Source organism: Aptenodytes forsteri, unplaced genomic scaffold, assembly GCF_000699145.1.
Source record: "Aptenodytes forsteri isolate BGI_AS27 unplaced genomic scaffold, ASM69914v1 Scaffold87, whole genome shotgun sequence".
In the NCBI taxonomy this organism is placed as follows: domain Eukaryota; kingdom Metazoa; phylum Chordata; class Aves; order Sphenisciformes; family Spheniscidae; genus Aptenodytes; species Aptenodytes forsteri.
Window position 1 is genome coordinate 5,016,823 of NW_008796041.1, and position 16,895 is coordinate 5,033,717.

The window sequence follows — 16,895 nt, forward strand, 5'->3', positions numbered from 1 at the left end:
TTTCTTTGAATTCTAAATTTATCACGCTTGTTAAAGCATAAAACCCCCTAACCTTTTACTACGTTCTAATTAGCTGCACATTGTTGTGGTTTACACTGATGGGCAACGTAGATAAAAATCTGTATGTTTTATAGTGGAAATATTATTAAACACATAGGATCGGATTCTAATCACAATGGAGTGAATCCTATGTCAGTTGACCCAAGAGTCAGTAGGCATAAATATGTGTATTTGCAAAACTGATTTCAATGAAACAGTGTTATTTGATCCCCAAAGGGTATCTAAAACAATAGATTTTATACAGGTTTGAAACTGTTGCAAATATAAGAACATTAGTCTTATAGAAAAATTGCAGAAAGAACATTCTGGCTGAATTTCCACACACAAAGAAAGTTCACACTACAAAATCGGGGGATGGAATTCAAAATGAGAACGCTTGTAATATTTCTGCTTAGAATTAAAAAGAGTGTAGATTGTTTCATATCTTCTTTGATTTAGGATGATACTGATTTTATAAAGGAGTCTCAATTTTCTTACAAGTAGTTCTAGATTGTTTTCAAAATAATTTGAACAATATTCAGTTCAGAAGTTTGGGAATTAGTGGAGGTGGGGTTTTGAGGGTTGGTTTTTTGGGTTTGTTTTTTCTTTTTTTTTTTTCCTAGCCTACTGCAAAGTAAGCAATGTGACTAATTTTTTTTCATCAAACGTTTTAGAAATGTCTGAAATCTGCAGTGTATTTCTGAGCTGCCAGAAGGAAGGAAATGGCTATAGCACTAGGCAGTGGGTTTCTTCTGGTATTTAAAATCCATAATTTTGACATAAACAGAATCTTCTCACTTTGCTATATCACTTACAGTTAAATTATGCCTGAGTTCAATGTCTCAAGTCTCGCCTGTAACTTTGCTTTAGCTGCATGGCCAATTAGTAACCACTATGCATGTTTGCTATGCACAATGCACATTATTGCCCTTTGCCCAGCACTGGATCAGAACATTTGACCTGTCCTTGGTTTTCAAAGCCTATCATCTCCGTCGTGAAGAAACAGATTGGTTTGACAAGCCCAGGGACTCTCGTCTGGAGAATGGACATGGCCTCGACAGAAGGCTGCCAGAGAAGTTGTCCCACTCTCGACCACCAAGTCAACACCAAGACCAAGTAAGCTGTCAAGTAAGCTGTGCCTTTAGTTTTACAAATGTTTGACAATTTACTCATACTGTCCGATAGTATAGGGACTACGGGATTAATCAAATTCCAGCTACATTCAGCTGAAGTGCTGTTGAACCTGTATTTGTCATCAGTACTTGGTGGTGAAATTAGAGTAACATTCGTCTGCAATTCAGTATTAATTTTGCAGGTTGTCTTTTGATTTTTGAAACATATCTGAAAGGAGTTAATCTGCTAACCAGAACTATCTATACATTAGGTATTCCTATTAAAAAAAAAAAGAAAAAAAGAAAACAGTCCCATTTTACCTTATCAGCTTTATCCCAATCAAATTCAAGCCCCTTCTTTTAGTATTTTAAGGAAAAGAGTTGCTTTATACTGTTAATACTTGTTCCCACTTTTAGTTGGTCAGTATAATCCCAGTAGTCTCTGATCTGAATTAATCAGCAAGACTTTATCAATCTAATAATTAGAATGTTTCATTTATTATAGCGAGAAAGAAAAATACCATATTCTGCTTTTCAAGCTTGACGACTTTGAAATCTAGTTCACCTTAGTATACCATCACATATCCTCTTTGTATTAATGAAGTTTATATATTTCAAATCTCTAAGGTCTTCACTTGATTGTTTCAGTTATCATTTTTACTGATTGAGATTATGCTCTGTTTTCCATGAGATGCAATGGATGCAAGAGAAGGCATTGCATGGCCCCTTTGTGGTACTTAATAGCTTATATTGCTCATGTTAATTCCTCAGATAACATACAAACAGGAATGTCCTACTGTCATGCAGCCTTCGAAACTTTTTTGCTGGTGAGCATTTTCACTGACATTTGACAATAGAATGTAGGTTTTATGAAGTAAGGACGTAGGTTTTATGAAGTAAGCATTCAAATATCTTACAATACAAGCTGTCATTTATTCTTATTTTTCCCTCTTTTCCTACCTCTAGTTTAGCATATATTGAGATTTACACAGCCTAGGTGTACTGAGCCTACCCATTTCTTGTTGAGAAAGAGGGTTTTACACAATACAAGTCTTACAGGAATCTATTCAAATAACTCACTCTATGAACCAATTTTGCAGGATAAAGGATGTTTTAGAGTTTCACAACTCTTAATATCACTGGAAATAGATAAAAAAACTGCCTACCTGAGCACTTTAATCCTCATGAGAAACATGCATTATTCTGAGCATACATAATTGTATTTGACCACTACACCATCATGATGTAAAATGAAAAATTTGCTTTGAAAATCAGGTTTGTCAAAGAAGAGGGTTACTGTTATCCTGAGCTCTGTGATACAGAGGTGGTCAGTAAGATGTATTTAACTTTTAGCTCTCTAGAGTATTTGCCCCAGGAAACAGTTGCAGGGCAAGTTACTAGTCACAAAGGTCCAATCTTTCTTTTTTCTCTCATATAAATGTCACTACACTAGCACCGGTCAAAAGACTTTGATCAAAATTTTTCGGGAGGAAGGTTAAGGGGCCTGAGAGTTCTTGTTTTCTTGGATTATTTCCAGAAGGAAAATATTTTTTTTGTTCTCCCTAAAGCTGTTGTGATATCCCCATGTTTATATGGCAATAGAGATACCACATTTAAAATCTTGCCAAAGGCATCTTTTAAGGTTTTGTAAAATATGGGATGGAAATTGGAGAGTGAACATGGTCTGAATATTTCTGTGTGGTGCCGTGTAAAGCCTCTGCAGAAGAAAATGGATGTGGAAGGAGAAGCTTTACAACAGTTCCCTCTTCATCTGTTTCCATCCAGGTTATTGATTGTCATGCACCCATTGATACAAAATAGTATCAGTGTGTCTGCAGAAGAGCGAAATGCTGGTTCTCACCAACTCTGCATCATCTACTTTGTCAAAATGTTCCTCAGAGCTTGTGTATGTTAAATATCTGCTGTGAACATTTGTTTGAGATAACTTTAAAAAAATATATTTTCGACACATCCAGAAATTAAGTTACTTTAAGACAAGATAAAAAGGGTCAGAACCTTTTTAAAAAGTTTCATTAGCTCCACATTAAATTCTGAAAGTAAAACACTTAGCAAGAGAAGCAAGTAAATCAATATTAACATCTCTGGGTTTTAGCATTCATTTTCTATTTTAAAGCTATCGAGAAAAATAAACAATTTTCAGGCCAATGAGTGTGCTGAGGCAAAGTAAACACTCCCTAAAGGCTTTTTCAGTCCTGTCTCTTCTGTAACAAAAAAGTTACTGAATTCGTTGTCCCATGCTGCCTGTCTCCTGTATCCACAACTCAGTTCTGCACAGAGAGCTGTAGTGCCCAAGCATAATGTGACTCTGGAGCCAAAAATGGCAAATTCTTCTTCATCCTGACCATCTGAACAGGTCCACCTTCACCCAGAGCTTGCTTTGTTGCAGAGGCTTTCCTGAAATCAGTTAGGATGACAGTTTCCTAGATAGCATAGTAATTAAGCCATTGCAACTCCTTTAATATCCTGTACTGAGGGCAAACCAGCCACAAAAGGAAATATTTGCATCAGTAGCACTAATCTGCTTGTAATGTATCAGGCAAAGTTTCCAAGTATACTTATCTACTGTAAATTTTCCATTTGTATTTTCTTCTTTGTAAAAAATGTGAATATTTTACTGACCACTATGATATTTGTATTCCAGAAGATTTTGTTTCACATTTGTAAAACATCGATTTCCTTACTAGATGCAATCAGAACTGCTTGATTATGTCCCACAGAGTTTGTACAATTAAATGTAATAAATAAAGCACAACCCTGTGCTTTTGAAGCACGAGTGCAGCAGAGTGACAACCCTGAACTTCCAGGTTTCCATGGATTTCTTATAACCTAGCAGATTAAGCTCACATACTGTATTATTAATATTAAAATATATTTGTTTCTATAGCAACTTCTGTGGTGCTATATTGTATTCTTAAATCACATTAAATTGCAGTGCAGTTTAGTATTTCAATAGTTGTTTCCCAATATAGTGATTCTGAACTGCTTACCTGAGGAGGGTAAACATGGCTTATACCTAATCAATACATAATCTGTTGCAGATTTCCTACTGATCCCTGTTGATCTCAACAGTTTGCTTAGTTGCTGCCGGTTGACCTGCAGCTTCCTTAAATCTCCAGATATCAAGGCTCTTTTTATGATTATTTTCTGTGAAAATTATTTGTACATCCTGAACGAAACCGTCTATTTCAAACAGGTTGGGAAGGAACAGTAGGAGGAGGTGCCAGGGGAGTAAGAGATCATGACAAGGAGGAGGACAATGAGAGTATACTAACAGGAGATAAGTAGCTTCTCAGTGAGGGGTTTAAAATACAGAACTTCCAGTGATCATAGGTGGGTCTTTTTAAGCCCTAAATGAATAATAAAATCTCAATCTCATCATAATATCAGTGTATCATCATCAGTTCACTTTGGCAACAGTTTTCTAAGCACAAAAAGAAGGCAAGGGCTTTAGACATGCAACCTTTTGAAAGTCAATCTCCTATTTCTGAAGGCCTTCAAAAAGTATATGCTTGTCATGGTTCACGGATCTGGACCATTCCTTTGAAATGCCATTTAAGTCACATCTTTTTAGGGGCACTTGTATATTTTAAAATGACGAAAAAATGGGTCATAGGGTGAGCAATGGGGTTAAAATGAGGAAGTACTGTTTGTGACAGAGATCCAGAAGGCTACCTGCAAATTTTTGTTCCACATTTAAGGCCATACTGCTTAGTTTTGATTTTTTTCCAACTAGCAAGGAGATTTCATTTTTATTTGTAGTAAACTGCTTTCTCTGTTTGAGGCTTGGGGTGGAGGCATTTTGTGATTCAGATGCTCTGGAAATATGAGAAATAGGACTTTCCTACAATTTAGTGTAATTGTTAAAATATCTAATCTAAGGAGTGAATTGTTAGCCGCCCCCTCGCTGTAATTCAAGACAGAATTTAGCAGTTTCTCATTTTTCAGTTGCCCAGCAATGTTATTCTCACTGCATGCCAGAATGACTTCTAAACCAGAAGTCAGAGTTCTGTACTGACCTAATTGCAGAATCAAAGGCCACTCACTTTGCAATTTATTAATGAGCAAGAACATTGTATTTGTTAAGTTTTTCTTCAGTACTTCTTTTGCAAAATATCTCCATTGTCAGGGATCTATCAGTAGAGAGAACTTTCCATCTTTAGGCTTTCTAGAGAACTTCACATTCTTGCTCTGCACAGAGGAGATGTAGCGGTTCAAAGGGGCAGGATTACCTTAGCTGTGGAAATTCCTGGTGCTGGCTTTCACGGGGCTTGTGTGCTCATGCAAGTACCTGTGGTATTTGGAAATTAGGATAGACTATCTCTAACCCATCATCTTGAGCATCCACTGTCCTGTTCCTGGATACCTAACTCAGATAAAATTTCCCTTGCAGACTGTATTTCCTAAAGGACTACAGCCAGGCATAGCTGCTGTGATTCACCTTATCAGGCCCTGTCTAAGATTTTGGTGGAAGGGGAGGTGCAGCACCATTTAAAAACAGAAATTACTGTGGCTGTGTTGATCTGATTCAGAGCCCAGTTAATATTTTATAGCTGTTGCTATGGACTTTGGCTGGAATACTAAAATACACTCGATGCATTTTAGTTCTTAAATAAAACATTAAAAAAATTTACTCTTCTTAATTGTCCTCTTTACCTTATAGAATTCCCTTATATGAGGCTTCCATAGAGTTTCTTTACCAGGCAAAAAGAGTAAGAAAAATGAAGTGTGTATTTAAACTGATTTTCTGTAACAGTGTTAGAAAACCTCAGGACTTTTATTTGCCATTCCTTCCATTTTTCAGAGGGGCTTTGAGCTGACTAATACCATGAAACACGTGACCAGAGCTTAAATTCCTGGAGGAAATGCTTTATAGTCCAGTTCTCATTTAACTCGCTGGGATGCAACCGCCAGGGGCCCGCTGAGTAATGTGCAGAAAAATGTGACCTGAGTCCCATGTCAGCTCAGAGAGCCCAGTAGGAGGGAGGATACCTGGGAGAGTCAAAATGTGTCTGTGATCAGAAGAGGATAGCATTACCAGTGCTGAACTGCAAGAACTATTACTCGAGTATACTGAATGCTCTCAGAAAGGTGAGGAAAGGATCTCCGTGGCAAGGACAGATGGCAGGAATCTGTGGTTTTTGTAGCAAATAAGCAGGATCAAGTCACCTTTTGCCCTGTAACCTAAATCTGGGCTTGGGGACTTACATGTCCTCCATTCCTGCAGCCTTGCAGCGGAGGGACGGCCCCTTCTGCGCCATAGCTCAGATTTATGCTGTTGTGATGGTGTGACTTCAGTGGGGTCCCTCTGTATCTTCACTGGGGTGACTGGGGGAATAGTCAGCTGGAAGGACCCCCTGGCATATATTCAGGTGAAGGGAAATCACCTTTAGTGAAAGTTAGATGTGAACACTTGGAAACACAAAATAATTTGTGTTCTACAGGGTTTCAAATATACTAGTAGATTCCAGATAGATATGGGCATTAGTGGTTAAAGTAAAACCATCAAAACCAATGTAACTGGTCTTTCCATTATCTGTTTACAGCAACCACTGTTTTTTCCTATTTATTCTGCCACTTTCAGACAAATATTGTTCTGAAGGTAAATGCCTAATGACATGTTCAACTTAAGTACTGATTCCTACCAACAATAAAAAATAATATGCTATCCTGAATGCTAATAAACTTTAATGCTTTTATTCATAACTATATGAATCATGAAGATTTGTATTTTTCATAAAATTATGGAAGTGAAAGTAATGAGGAAGTAATAGACTAAAGTAGGAGACGGTCTATATTTTCTGATATATTTGTCAGCAAATCATGTACAATATGGCATTGAATACTCTTGGATTATTATTTATTCAAAAAAGCAATCTTGCTAAAGAAAGATGAGAGCAATTAAAAATATGTGAATTTAAGTTTATGAGCTGCAGTATTCCTCAGTTAACTTGAATAGCTCCCACCAAAATGGATCCCAGCTAAGGATCTGTTTAAATGTTTTCATACTGATTCTTTTGAATTGCATTATTTTGTATTCTTTTTTACTTAATTAAAAATAAAATTAGATAACATTATTTCAGATTTTTTACAATTTTAAGCTACATGTGACAAATACATTATTTTTACTGTTAAATTACACTTGCTGAATTTCTGATAATGTCATTAAAAACATAGCAATGTCCCTATCCATTTATAAGTGTGTAAGTCTCATGGCACTTTATACACTTCTGGTAGTATTAGACCCTATGTCCTGGCAAAATTCCGTGGTAAGTCCTAAAGTCTGCCTGATCTCAAGTTCTGATTCATTCTGCAGTACTTGTCCACTACCAAATCCATGTTCTCCTTTTTGTCTGAGGTTAATTACAGTGAATACTACTCTCAGTGTGTTACAGAAGGATTTCAGCCTTCTAGATGGAACGTCATCCACCGGATAAGAAACTGAATTATGACAAAAGATGTATAAACTCTTCTGCTCACTGTGGGATTGAGCTTAGCAAGTCCCTTGACTTCGATGTTTCCCCTCCCATCATTTCTGTGTGCTATCTATTAACATCATAAACTCTCCAGGGCAGAAACTGGGTTTGAAGTGCTTAGTTCAGGAGGAGCTTAATCCTTTTAAATGCTACTTAAATATAAATAATAGTAATAAACTCTTGCCAGCAGGCTGCTGATACACTCAGACTGCTGCATTATCATGCTGATAAGTATTGTCCCATTGGCTCCTTGGATCTGCCTCCCCCAGGTCCCATCCCGTTGACACTCAGCCTGGAGCAGTCACAGGCAGCTATGCTCCCCCCTCTCGGTCTGGGTGCAGTGCTCAGGCTCAGCACCAACGTGGCAGAGAGGTGATGAATTCTGCTTTGCTTCCGAAAGACCAAAACTGTAGCAAAGAGGGCGTGTGATAGGTGTGAAGTGTGTAAGTGTTGCAACAAACACTCTTTCTGCAAAGGCATTTTGGTGTGGGCTCACGGCAATTGTCCCTGGCAAGTGGGTTAGTCCCTGCTGCGTGGCCTCTCCTGTGCCCGTGTTGTGGGGCAGGTGGGATCATCCCAGCTGGAAACCTGGCTTTTTAGTGCATGTTGTAGAGATGCATTTCTTTCAGCTTTGACACTTTCCAGTATCAGCCCAAGTAAATGTTGCACATTTTCATATAAAATGTAGTCCTAAAAGTTTTAGGTTGGGTCTTTCAAAAGGCTTTTGAAATTTGATGACAAGAGGTACATTGGAATACATGGTTTTGCTGAAACTAAAGCAGTAACTTGTGGCTGTTTACACATCCAATGACCATTTTGTTTAGGTCTGTATGAACAGGATTTTATAATAACTGCAGGAATTATATTTAATTTCATTCTTCTCTTGAACATTGCTTGGGCAAAGGATTAATGTTAAGAGAAACTACAGAAGACAGTAACCACCTTCTAGTCATTAGGAAATAAAAATCAGAACTAAAGCCATATTCAAAATTAACCTGGCTTTATGGAAGCAAATATTCATTCCCCTGCAGAAGGATTTTGCAGTCTGACAAATGTCTTGAAACGTGGGGGGTGTTTGAATTGTAAAGTTGTGATATTTCCCTGGATGAAATAAGTTTGCTTGTTTCTGTTTCAAATGTCTAAAATTATTGACACAATTGAAGTTGTTTTATCTTTTTATGACATGCATATTTGTGTTCCTCAGATAAATGGGAAGCCCCTGCAGTACATTTTCCCTCATGCAAGGCTCAAACTACTGAGAGACCCAAAGGATCACACAGTTTCAGGTAAAAAACAACAACCCTCTATGAGACATGGTAATTAATTTGAGTAGCATGAATCATGCAAATGATTTGCAGTATTAAAAATAGTTCCTGTGTCATATGCAGCAGGAAATTCAGCAGTCATTTTAAGTCTTGCTAGTTGGTTATAACAAGAAGCAGCGGTGCGGAAAAAAGGTCACAACATCTGTTCAAGATACATAAGCTATACAGCCGTTAAAAACAGAGGGAAAATCTGTTGTGTTATACATATGAGCAGTCTGTTTTCCTGTTGCTTTTAATAGAACTCTATATTCTCTGTATGAGAAGTTTCTATAAAATAGGCTTGTGTAGGTGTGCAGAAATAAGAATTTTATTCTTTCTGTACTGGAACCATTCTACAGAGGGGGGTAGCAGAACCATCCGATCCCATTTTTCTGTGATATCTTCACAGAGACATTTATCGTAGGACTTCAGATTTATTCTCTTTTCCCTAACGCTAACACAAACATTCGTGTAAGTCTGAGTCTGCTTGCAAAGGAGATGAAAGTGGCAGAGGTTACATTCATTCACCTCCCGGCCTGTGAGCAGGAATGCAGTGTGATGTTTTCATGTATCAAATTGTAAAAGGCTTCCAGTTGCAAGATCTAGCACAGGTAAGGTCTGTCTGTCTGAGCTTTTGGAATTGCACTCTTTCTGACATCTAATACTGATAAGGAACTCAAAATTTTTTTAACATGCTGTTTGTCTTCTTTCAGAGGTACATGCTTTAAGCGGTTTTGTCGTGGAACCGTCAGACTTTCTTTTAACTCGCTTAAAGAATTCTAATAGTGTGTGTCAAACTCTGTTTCTGCACAGAAGTAATTACCGACTGCCAGCTCTGGTGTTCCCTCGAGCATTAAGTAGAAAGTGGCACGAACTTACTTGAATTGCTAAATATTGTTTTCACAGGGTTTCTGGCAGTAAAATCTTGATCATTTCCACCCCCAGTATCTACCTCATATTTAGGGTGTTAAATGAATGTTCTGTATATATTATGAGGTATTTTCCTGCTAGTCAACTTAACACCCACTGATGATTTCAGGATGCGTGAAGACCTCTCCACCCACACAGCACAGTCTGAAAGAAGCTGCCGGGTCCGCCGGTGTGTCAGCCTCCACTGCCCCAGGCCCTTGCAGTCCACAGGAGCTCCTTGCCATCCTAGTGGAGAATTTTGCCCTGCAGGGTGATGAGTAATGCTGTGATCCAAGCTGCTCTCTCACTCAAGAACAAGTGGAATTGCAGCCACACAACTGTGTATAACTCGTGATTTAATGTTGCTGAAGGCCTGTTCTCCTATGTAAAGTTACTTACCCTCGTGCAATTTAAAATGCCTATTCCAAATTCTCGACTAGCTCTCGTGCTGGCAACCACAGCAACATACTGTGCATCAGGGTAAATGCCTTGTAAGCGATGACTGGAAAACCAAGGTGTAGATATTGACTTCCATTTACTAATGCCCTGCACAGCATGATGTCACACAGGATCAAATATTCACTCAGGATCCTGCTAAGGTTTCATAGCCCACACCGGGATTGCTCGCTGCTCTAGCTGTGCTATACTGTACCTAAATTCTCATTGGAGTAAGCAAGCTTAGCTATGTGTCTGCAAGCTGCAGTCGTACTTTTGGTTTTTAGTCCAGACACACCCATGGAGACCTGCACAGACATACTTCTTTATGATATACATACAGATTTCCCTACAAATATGAAAAGGCTTAAATGCGAATTGTACAGAAAAAAGCCAAAGGTGGAATAGGGTACCAATAGGGATGACCTGAGCCAGAAGAAATTGTTGTATTTTTCACTCCTTGTACAACTTTGAAGTACCATAACTCCTTGACTTCATACCTCCCTTCCTCCCCCTCTCAGCGTCTGGAGGATTAAAGTACCCAGAAACACTCTTTAAATGCGCAGTGCTTTCTGCTTAGCCTTCAGCTTTCCAAATGGCCTCTCCCAGAGCCACATACATGGGTTTTATTAATTTTTTTTAAAAAATCAATTTTGATTAACCATTATCTGCAAACTAATAGCAAGTATCTTTCTTTATTAATGAGACAATGACTATTAACCAGAGGCCAACTTAGAAATCTATTATACAGCAAAAGTTACTTCAAATATTGGTAAATTAAACAATATATACTCTGATACCACCACAGCTACCTCACTACAAGATTATTGGATATTAATCTAGATGCCATGGTTGGTTGGTTGGCTGGCTGATTTCTTTATCTTTCTTTGTTTCTTCCCTTCCTCTCCTTCTTCTGCTCTCCCTTTCTCCCTCCCCCTCTCTTTCTTATCAAAAGTACTAAAATGAGGTGTTGAACCATTTTATTTAACTGTTTGCCTTGTCGCATAGGCACAGGAAGAGTGTATGTTAAAAAAACCAACAACCCTCAATAAAGCTCACATGGGGAGTCAGATCTCTCCAAGAGAACAGCCAGTCACTGTCCGGGTGGCGATGGGAGTCTCTGTTCCAACCATTCTTGCAGCAGCATCTTCAGCTGTATCGGATGAGTCTCCCTGAACTGTTGTGTTGCTGGGTTCTTACAAGCCAGCTGGCCCATGGTCCATTGTTTCTGATTATCTTACAGTATGCACAAAACATCCTCTGCCTTAGCTATGGACAAAAGCCTGTTCTATGTGATCGTTTCTGCACATGCAAGAACAGTTTCTACTGATGATTTAAATGATCTATGTGCAGTTCAGTCGGTTCAACAGCAGGAGCTGCCTGGGGATATGCCTGAGACTGACGGTCTCTCCTTTCAGGGAATTAATGAACACATCTTAAGTATACAAATAGTGTATCTTAACTGGTCTGTGCACAGCAGGAGCTACATGGGGAAATCTCCAAAACTGTCCACTATTCCCACTTGGAGAACTCCTGTAAGCGTTGGTCAGCTGTTTTGCTGGGAAGCTGGCCAGTGGTTCAGCCCATCACCTCATCTCACTGGGAAATTCCTAGGCCAACCTGGGTGTTAATGACTCAGTGTGCTGGGTCAGCCGCGGTACCCAGCTATACCACAGCTGTAACTATAGGGCAAACTTGAATTTCATCCTAATATCACTATTATAATTTTAATTCCATAGCTTTCATCACATAATTACCATAGTGAAGGTTACTGTCTGATTATAGATCCAGAAATTGTCATATTATGAATATCAATAATAAGAGTAGTCCAAAATCATGTAAAATTCAAGCTGTATCACTATGTATTATGTGCACATGCATTCTATTTATCTGCTTGCTTGATTAATGAAAACTGGTTGTGAGGTACAGATGCCTTTGATGCCTCTTACATAATCTGGCATTATTTGGCACACAAAAACATTTACTGCAAATTTTAGCATGTGAATGAGGTGTTTAAGGAATGAGGAACTGGGCCAAAATTCTGATGGCAAGAGAATAGTAGTTCTGAATGAAAAATAAATGTATACTTGCTAGCTGGCCTCTCTCCTGAGGGTTCTTGTTTCTTTAGCGTATGCCATCATCTAGAACTCAAAGCTCTTCTTTTCAAGGTATGCAATGTCCCTTCCTCAGGCAATGCTGATAGATATGAAGGAATTGCCAAGGATTTTCTCGGCAATGATTGATTAATAATTTGCATTAAAAAAAAAAAAAAAAATTGGCATCATGGTTATGCTGAGATGCCAAAGCAATGATGGCAGTGATCAGTGAATGATAATGTAGCAGTATTTAATGCTCCAGAATCTCACTGTTTGTTTTCACTGAGAATCCCTTGTTCCTTTTGGATCCTTTAGCGTAGCAGCATAAGCACTGTTTTATACTGCCAGCATTTTCTCTTCTGTTTTTTAACATGTCATAGTTATATTTGAAAAAGTGAAGAGAGGACATGGCTATTGAAAGAAATGAAAGCATTGGCAATGCCTTTGGAAATGTTGCAAAGATAAAAACTTACATTATGTTATTCCTGATCAGAAAGCTGTTTAGACACACTGGGTGAAAATCCAGCAAGGCAGACAAATCTCAGTAGGTGTATAGGTACAATGAGTGCACTCAGTCAAAGGTAATTTTTGCTGCTTTGCCTCACTTAGGCTGAGTCACAAGTAATTCTTCCCTTTCCAAAGGTAGGATATTCTGTGTTTCCAGGGAGCAAAATGTACCTTTGAGCAGCCAGACTGTCCATGTTGTGGAGCATCCTCTTCAATTCTGATGAAAAAATAAAAGGCAGAGAAGCAATTCAGAAAAAGCTGTGAACTTTATAGCAAAGAAGAGAATTAGACTAGTAAAGAAGAGAATTAGACTGTGGGCAGAAGACTGTATCCCTAATCTTCACTTTAGCAATGATGTCAGTGAAACGGCTACAAGGATAAGAGGGTAGCTGTAATGCTGCACACACATCAGAGAGGCCTCATACTCCCCATGAGGATTATTAATTCCTGCACACAACACTACACTTCTGCAGCATGCCAGCTCCTGGGGTACTTATCCCGAGAGAGAGGAACAGAATTAGAAGAGTTTCTCTATATCAAGCCCTCACTGCTATAGATAGTCTCTAAATAAGTAACCCTATATATTTAGTGTTCTTTCACCTGCAAGTTCAGCAAATTCAGTTCTTACAGCAAAATACTGAAGTGCAGTGAATATGTGATTACTAATCAATTAAAAAACACGTTAAATACAGTCACAGTCTGTGTTGAATGTGACATAGTAGTCAAAGACAGAAGGTGAGAAGTGTAACCCACTTCTTGTCCTCGTACTCTTTTCTCAGAGGATTACTTATCCTGTTTCTTTGGTTCAATGTTGTGAAGAACTGAGATAATACTTTGCACAAAAAACCAATACCCTCCTCTAACACTCACTTGTCACTGGGGAAGGATTTAGTCCCTAATTAATGGCCATCATTCCCTCAGACACTCTCTCCTTATCAGAGACGTGGCACAGAAGGTAAAAAACCATAAGCAGAAGGGGACAGAGCTGTTACAGACAACGTCAGAGATTTTCCAGTGAAGTCATATGGCAGTAAGTGAGGACAGGAATGGAAATAAAGGGATGGGGAGATGTCTGTTTGTGTTTTAATAGCAATCTTAGAAAGAACTTACTACCATTCAGGTTTTCTAAATAAAAAAAAAAAGACCACAAACAAATTTTGGTATTTGTTAGAAACATTTTGTAGAGATACAGACCATATATTCCATGTTTATCTGCCTTCTCTCTAAATTAACTTAATTTGAAAAGCACTAGTGTGTGTATTTAAAATACTTTCCATGAACCCTTTTTGGCAGCTCAGTTGTTCATGCATTTTTCAGTGTATGAACATCTGTTGAAGGTTGTCTAATAAGACCTTAAGATGAGTGGAGGTAATTGAGAGGGCAATGTGTCTACTGGTTATAAAGGTCAAGTTTGCTTTCATAGCTGTCATGGAGAAAAGGCTGCAGAAACAGATCAGTGCAACACTGAATATTAGAGTTAAGTCAGGCCCCCAGGTTCCCATGGCAAACCAAGAGGAAAGCAGGCATGTAAGAATGAGATTCACAGAAGCCAAACCAGAAATCTCTCTGTTTTGGAGATAAGAAATGCAGGTCAGCACTTCCTCTTGAAGAACTAGAAGACGAGACATTCAGGGATGCGTATCATTGGTGAGACAACTTGTCAAGGACATTAGAAAAAGTTAATAATGCAGAAATGTCAGTTGAAGGTTTCACTTCGCAGGTGAGGCATAAATTATCTTAATGACTCTCAGAGGAAAATGAAGACCCTGTCCTCCCTTCTCCGCATACTGGCTATCGAAAATATGCATAGGTTTAATAATTACACTAGAACGAGGCACTTACAAAGGGCAATTAATTGAAGGTTGAAATAGTTTAAATAAATGACCTTTTGGATATGGCTATTTTCCTCTATTGATTATAAAGGGAGCATGAAGTGACTAACTTAGACTATGATTTTAGATCGTAGAGATCTTAAATTAGATGAGATGAACACATATGGCTTATGTACAAAGAAGCTGTAGAACAATCAAAAGACTTGTAGAGGACTGGTTGTCTAAAGGACCACATCGCTGCTCATCACCAAGAGACAAACACCTGTTTCAGTTTAGAAGACTGTTTCCAAGTCTTATGAGATTTACACCTATTCTTTAAAAAAAGAAAAACAACTAAAAATCATTTTGTCAACTCCCCCTCTTTAAAATGTGGAAAAGTTATTTTTCTATGTTGCTTCCTTCTTTTTTTTTTTTATTATTATTATTTTATTACCAGCCTAAGCTGGGTACAACAGAAGTAAGGCACTTCATTACTTAAAGACGTAAGTTTAAACCCAACTTAGATGAGAAATGATTGGATACAGTTCTAACCTCATTCAGTAGTGACTGATGTCATCAGGGAAAGAGCATGTGCAACAAACTGAAGGTCTCAATACGTGTCCTAGTGGACAGTTCCCTATTTCTAAACACAAAGCTAGCCTGTGTCCACAGATTGAATGGTTGTAAGAAATGAACTGTCAAATGGCCACACAACCCCTCCCATGGACAGTCTGAACAGCTGCTCTGTGATACCTCTTCTGAGAATAAACGATAAGCTTCTGTCTCTGCTGTTGCCAGCTTAGGATCTTTTCCAAGAAATGAGTCAAAAGTTAACTGAAGTTTAACAACAGAGGAACTACAATTCCTTTACTTATTTTGTGTAATTTTTATGCATATTACAATGTTTTTAATGAATTACACACCAAGACCAGATACTATCTTTCTCTTTGAGAAAAGAAGGAAAGTTCAGAGTTTTTCACAAAGACTTAAATGATTGCAGGTATTTCTTGTTTTGGAAGAATTGTATTTTACAATTTATAGTTCCACAATTTCATCCCCATTCATGACAGATATCCATACAACATTGTCTCAGTTGATTCCTTTGTGCAGGAGAGTCATTTGGGTGAGATACTCCTTTGGTTTTCCTTCAAGAGGAATTATCCAGTGTGCCGAGGCTTTACTGGGTGGCTGTTAAGTGCAGGCAGTATCATCTTTCCTACAGATTCCTCAAAATGTTGACCAAGAGCCGTCAATATTCCCCACGGCGTGTACACTCGCCAGGGTGTCTCCTGTCTGAAAGGAAGTGATAGAGTGCAGTAGCTTCTATTTAACCATTGCCAACACACATTCAGACAAATATCAGGCAGATTTGCTCTGCTCTAAGAAATCTATTGGAAAAAAAAAGCTGATTATTTACATAAATAAACACCTGTCTACAGTTTGTAAGAATCTGTAATACCAGGACATTATGCAAAGTCTGTAACACAAGATCAGCACACAAAGTCGTAGTAGAGAGAACTTACATGCTAGATCCTCAAGCCTTTCCTTGGTGTTTTCTTAACAGAATATAGATAGCTTCAAAAGCTGGAGATCCTCTTCCAAAATAGCTAAATAAAAGTGAATGGTTTGAAGTTTTGGTCCAAGATGTTAAGATAACTGCTAACAAAGGTCATTGCATTCACCTAGGACTGAACTATTATTTGCTAATAATAGTTGCTAAGACATCACTAATATACCAGATCCATAACATACGAACTAAGTTGTGATATGCCAGCAGAGCATCCTTTATGTAAATCCTTTTTCTCTGATGACAGGCCTGCCTCATGCTATGTGGGAAACATCAGTAACGTCTTTTCAACTTTTCCCCCTCATTGAGAAGAACATGAATAAAAAGCTTGAGCTAAAAGCAACTACTGTAGCATTAAAAATATCACAAAGATTGATTTTTTTACAGTGAAGCCATGAACAATTGGCTGACGTATTGGCTGAACGGATTAAAGCTTGCCTTTTATGGTAGATTTATCCTTGTAAGAACCTTTAAATTTTGGTGAAACTCGACTGAAATTACGGTATTGCAGTAAACTGAGAGAGACTCTAGACTTCAGGTATTTTCTTACATTAACTTTTAGCCTGTGTCGTGGTTTAACCTCAGTTGGCAACTGAGCACCACGCAGCCGCTCGCTCACTC

At 38.3% G+C, this 16,895-nt stretch overlaps 1 protein-coding gene across 1 annotated transcript in view; it reads left to right on the plus strand.

Annotated features, from left to right (window-relative positions):
* PCLO (piccolo presynaptic cytomatrix protein) overlaps positions 1-16,895 on the plus strand; it is a 393,514-nt gene that overhangs the window by 240,781 nt on the left and 135,838 nt on the right. Inside the window, exons 10-11 of the mRNA XM_019473705.1 lie at positions 1,019-1,167; positions 8,850-8,931. Coding sequence (XP_019329250.1) covers positions 1,019-1,167; positions 8,850-8,931 — 231 coding nt within the window. The remainder of the gene's footprint in view (positions 1-1,018; positions 1,168-8,849; positions 8,932-16,895) is intronic.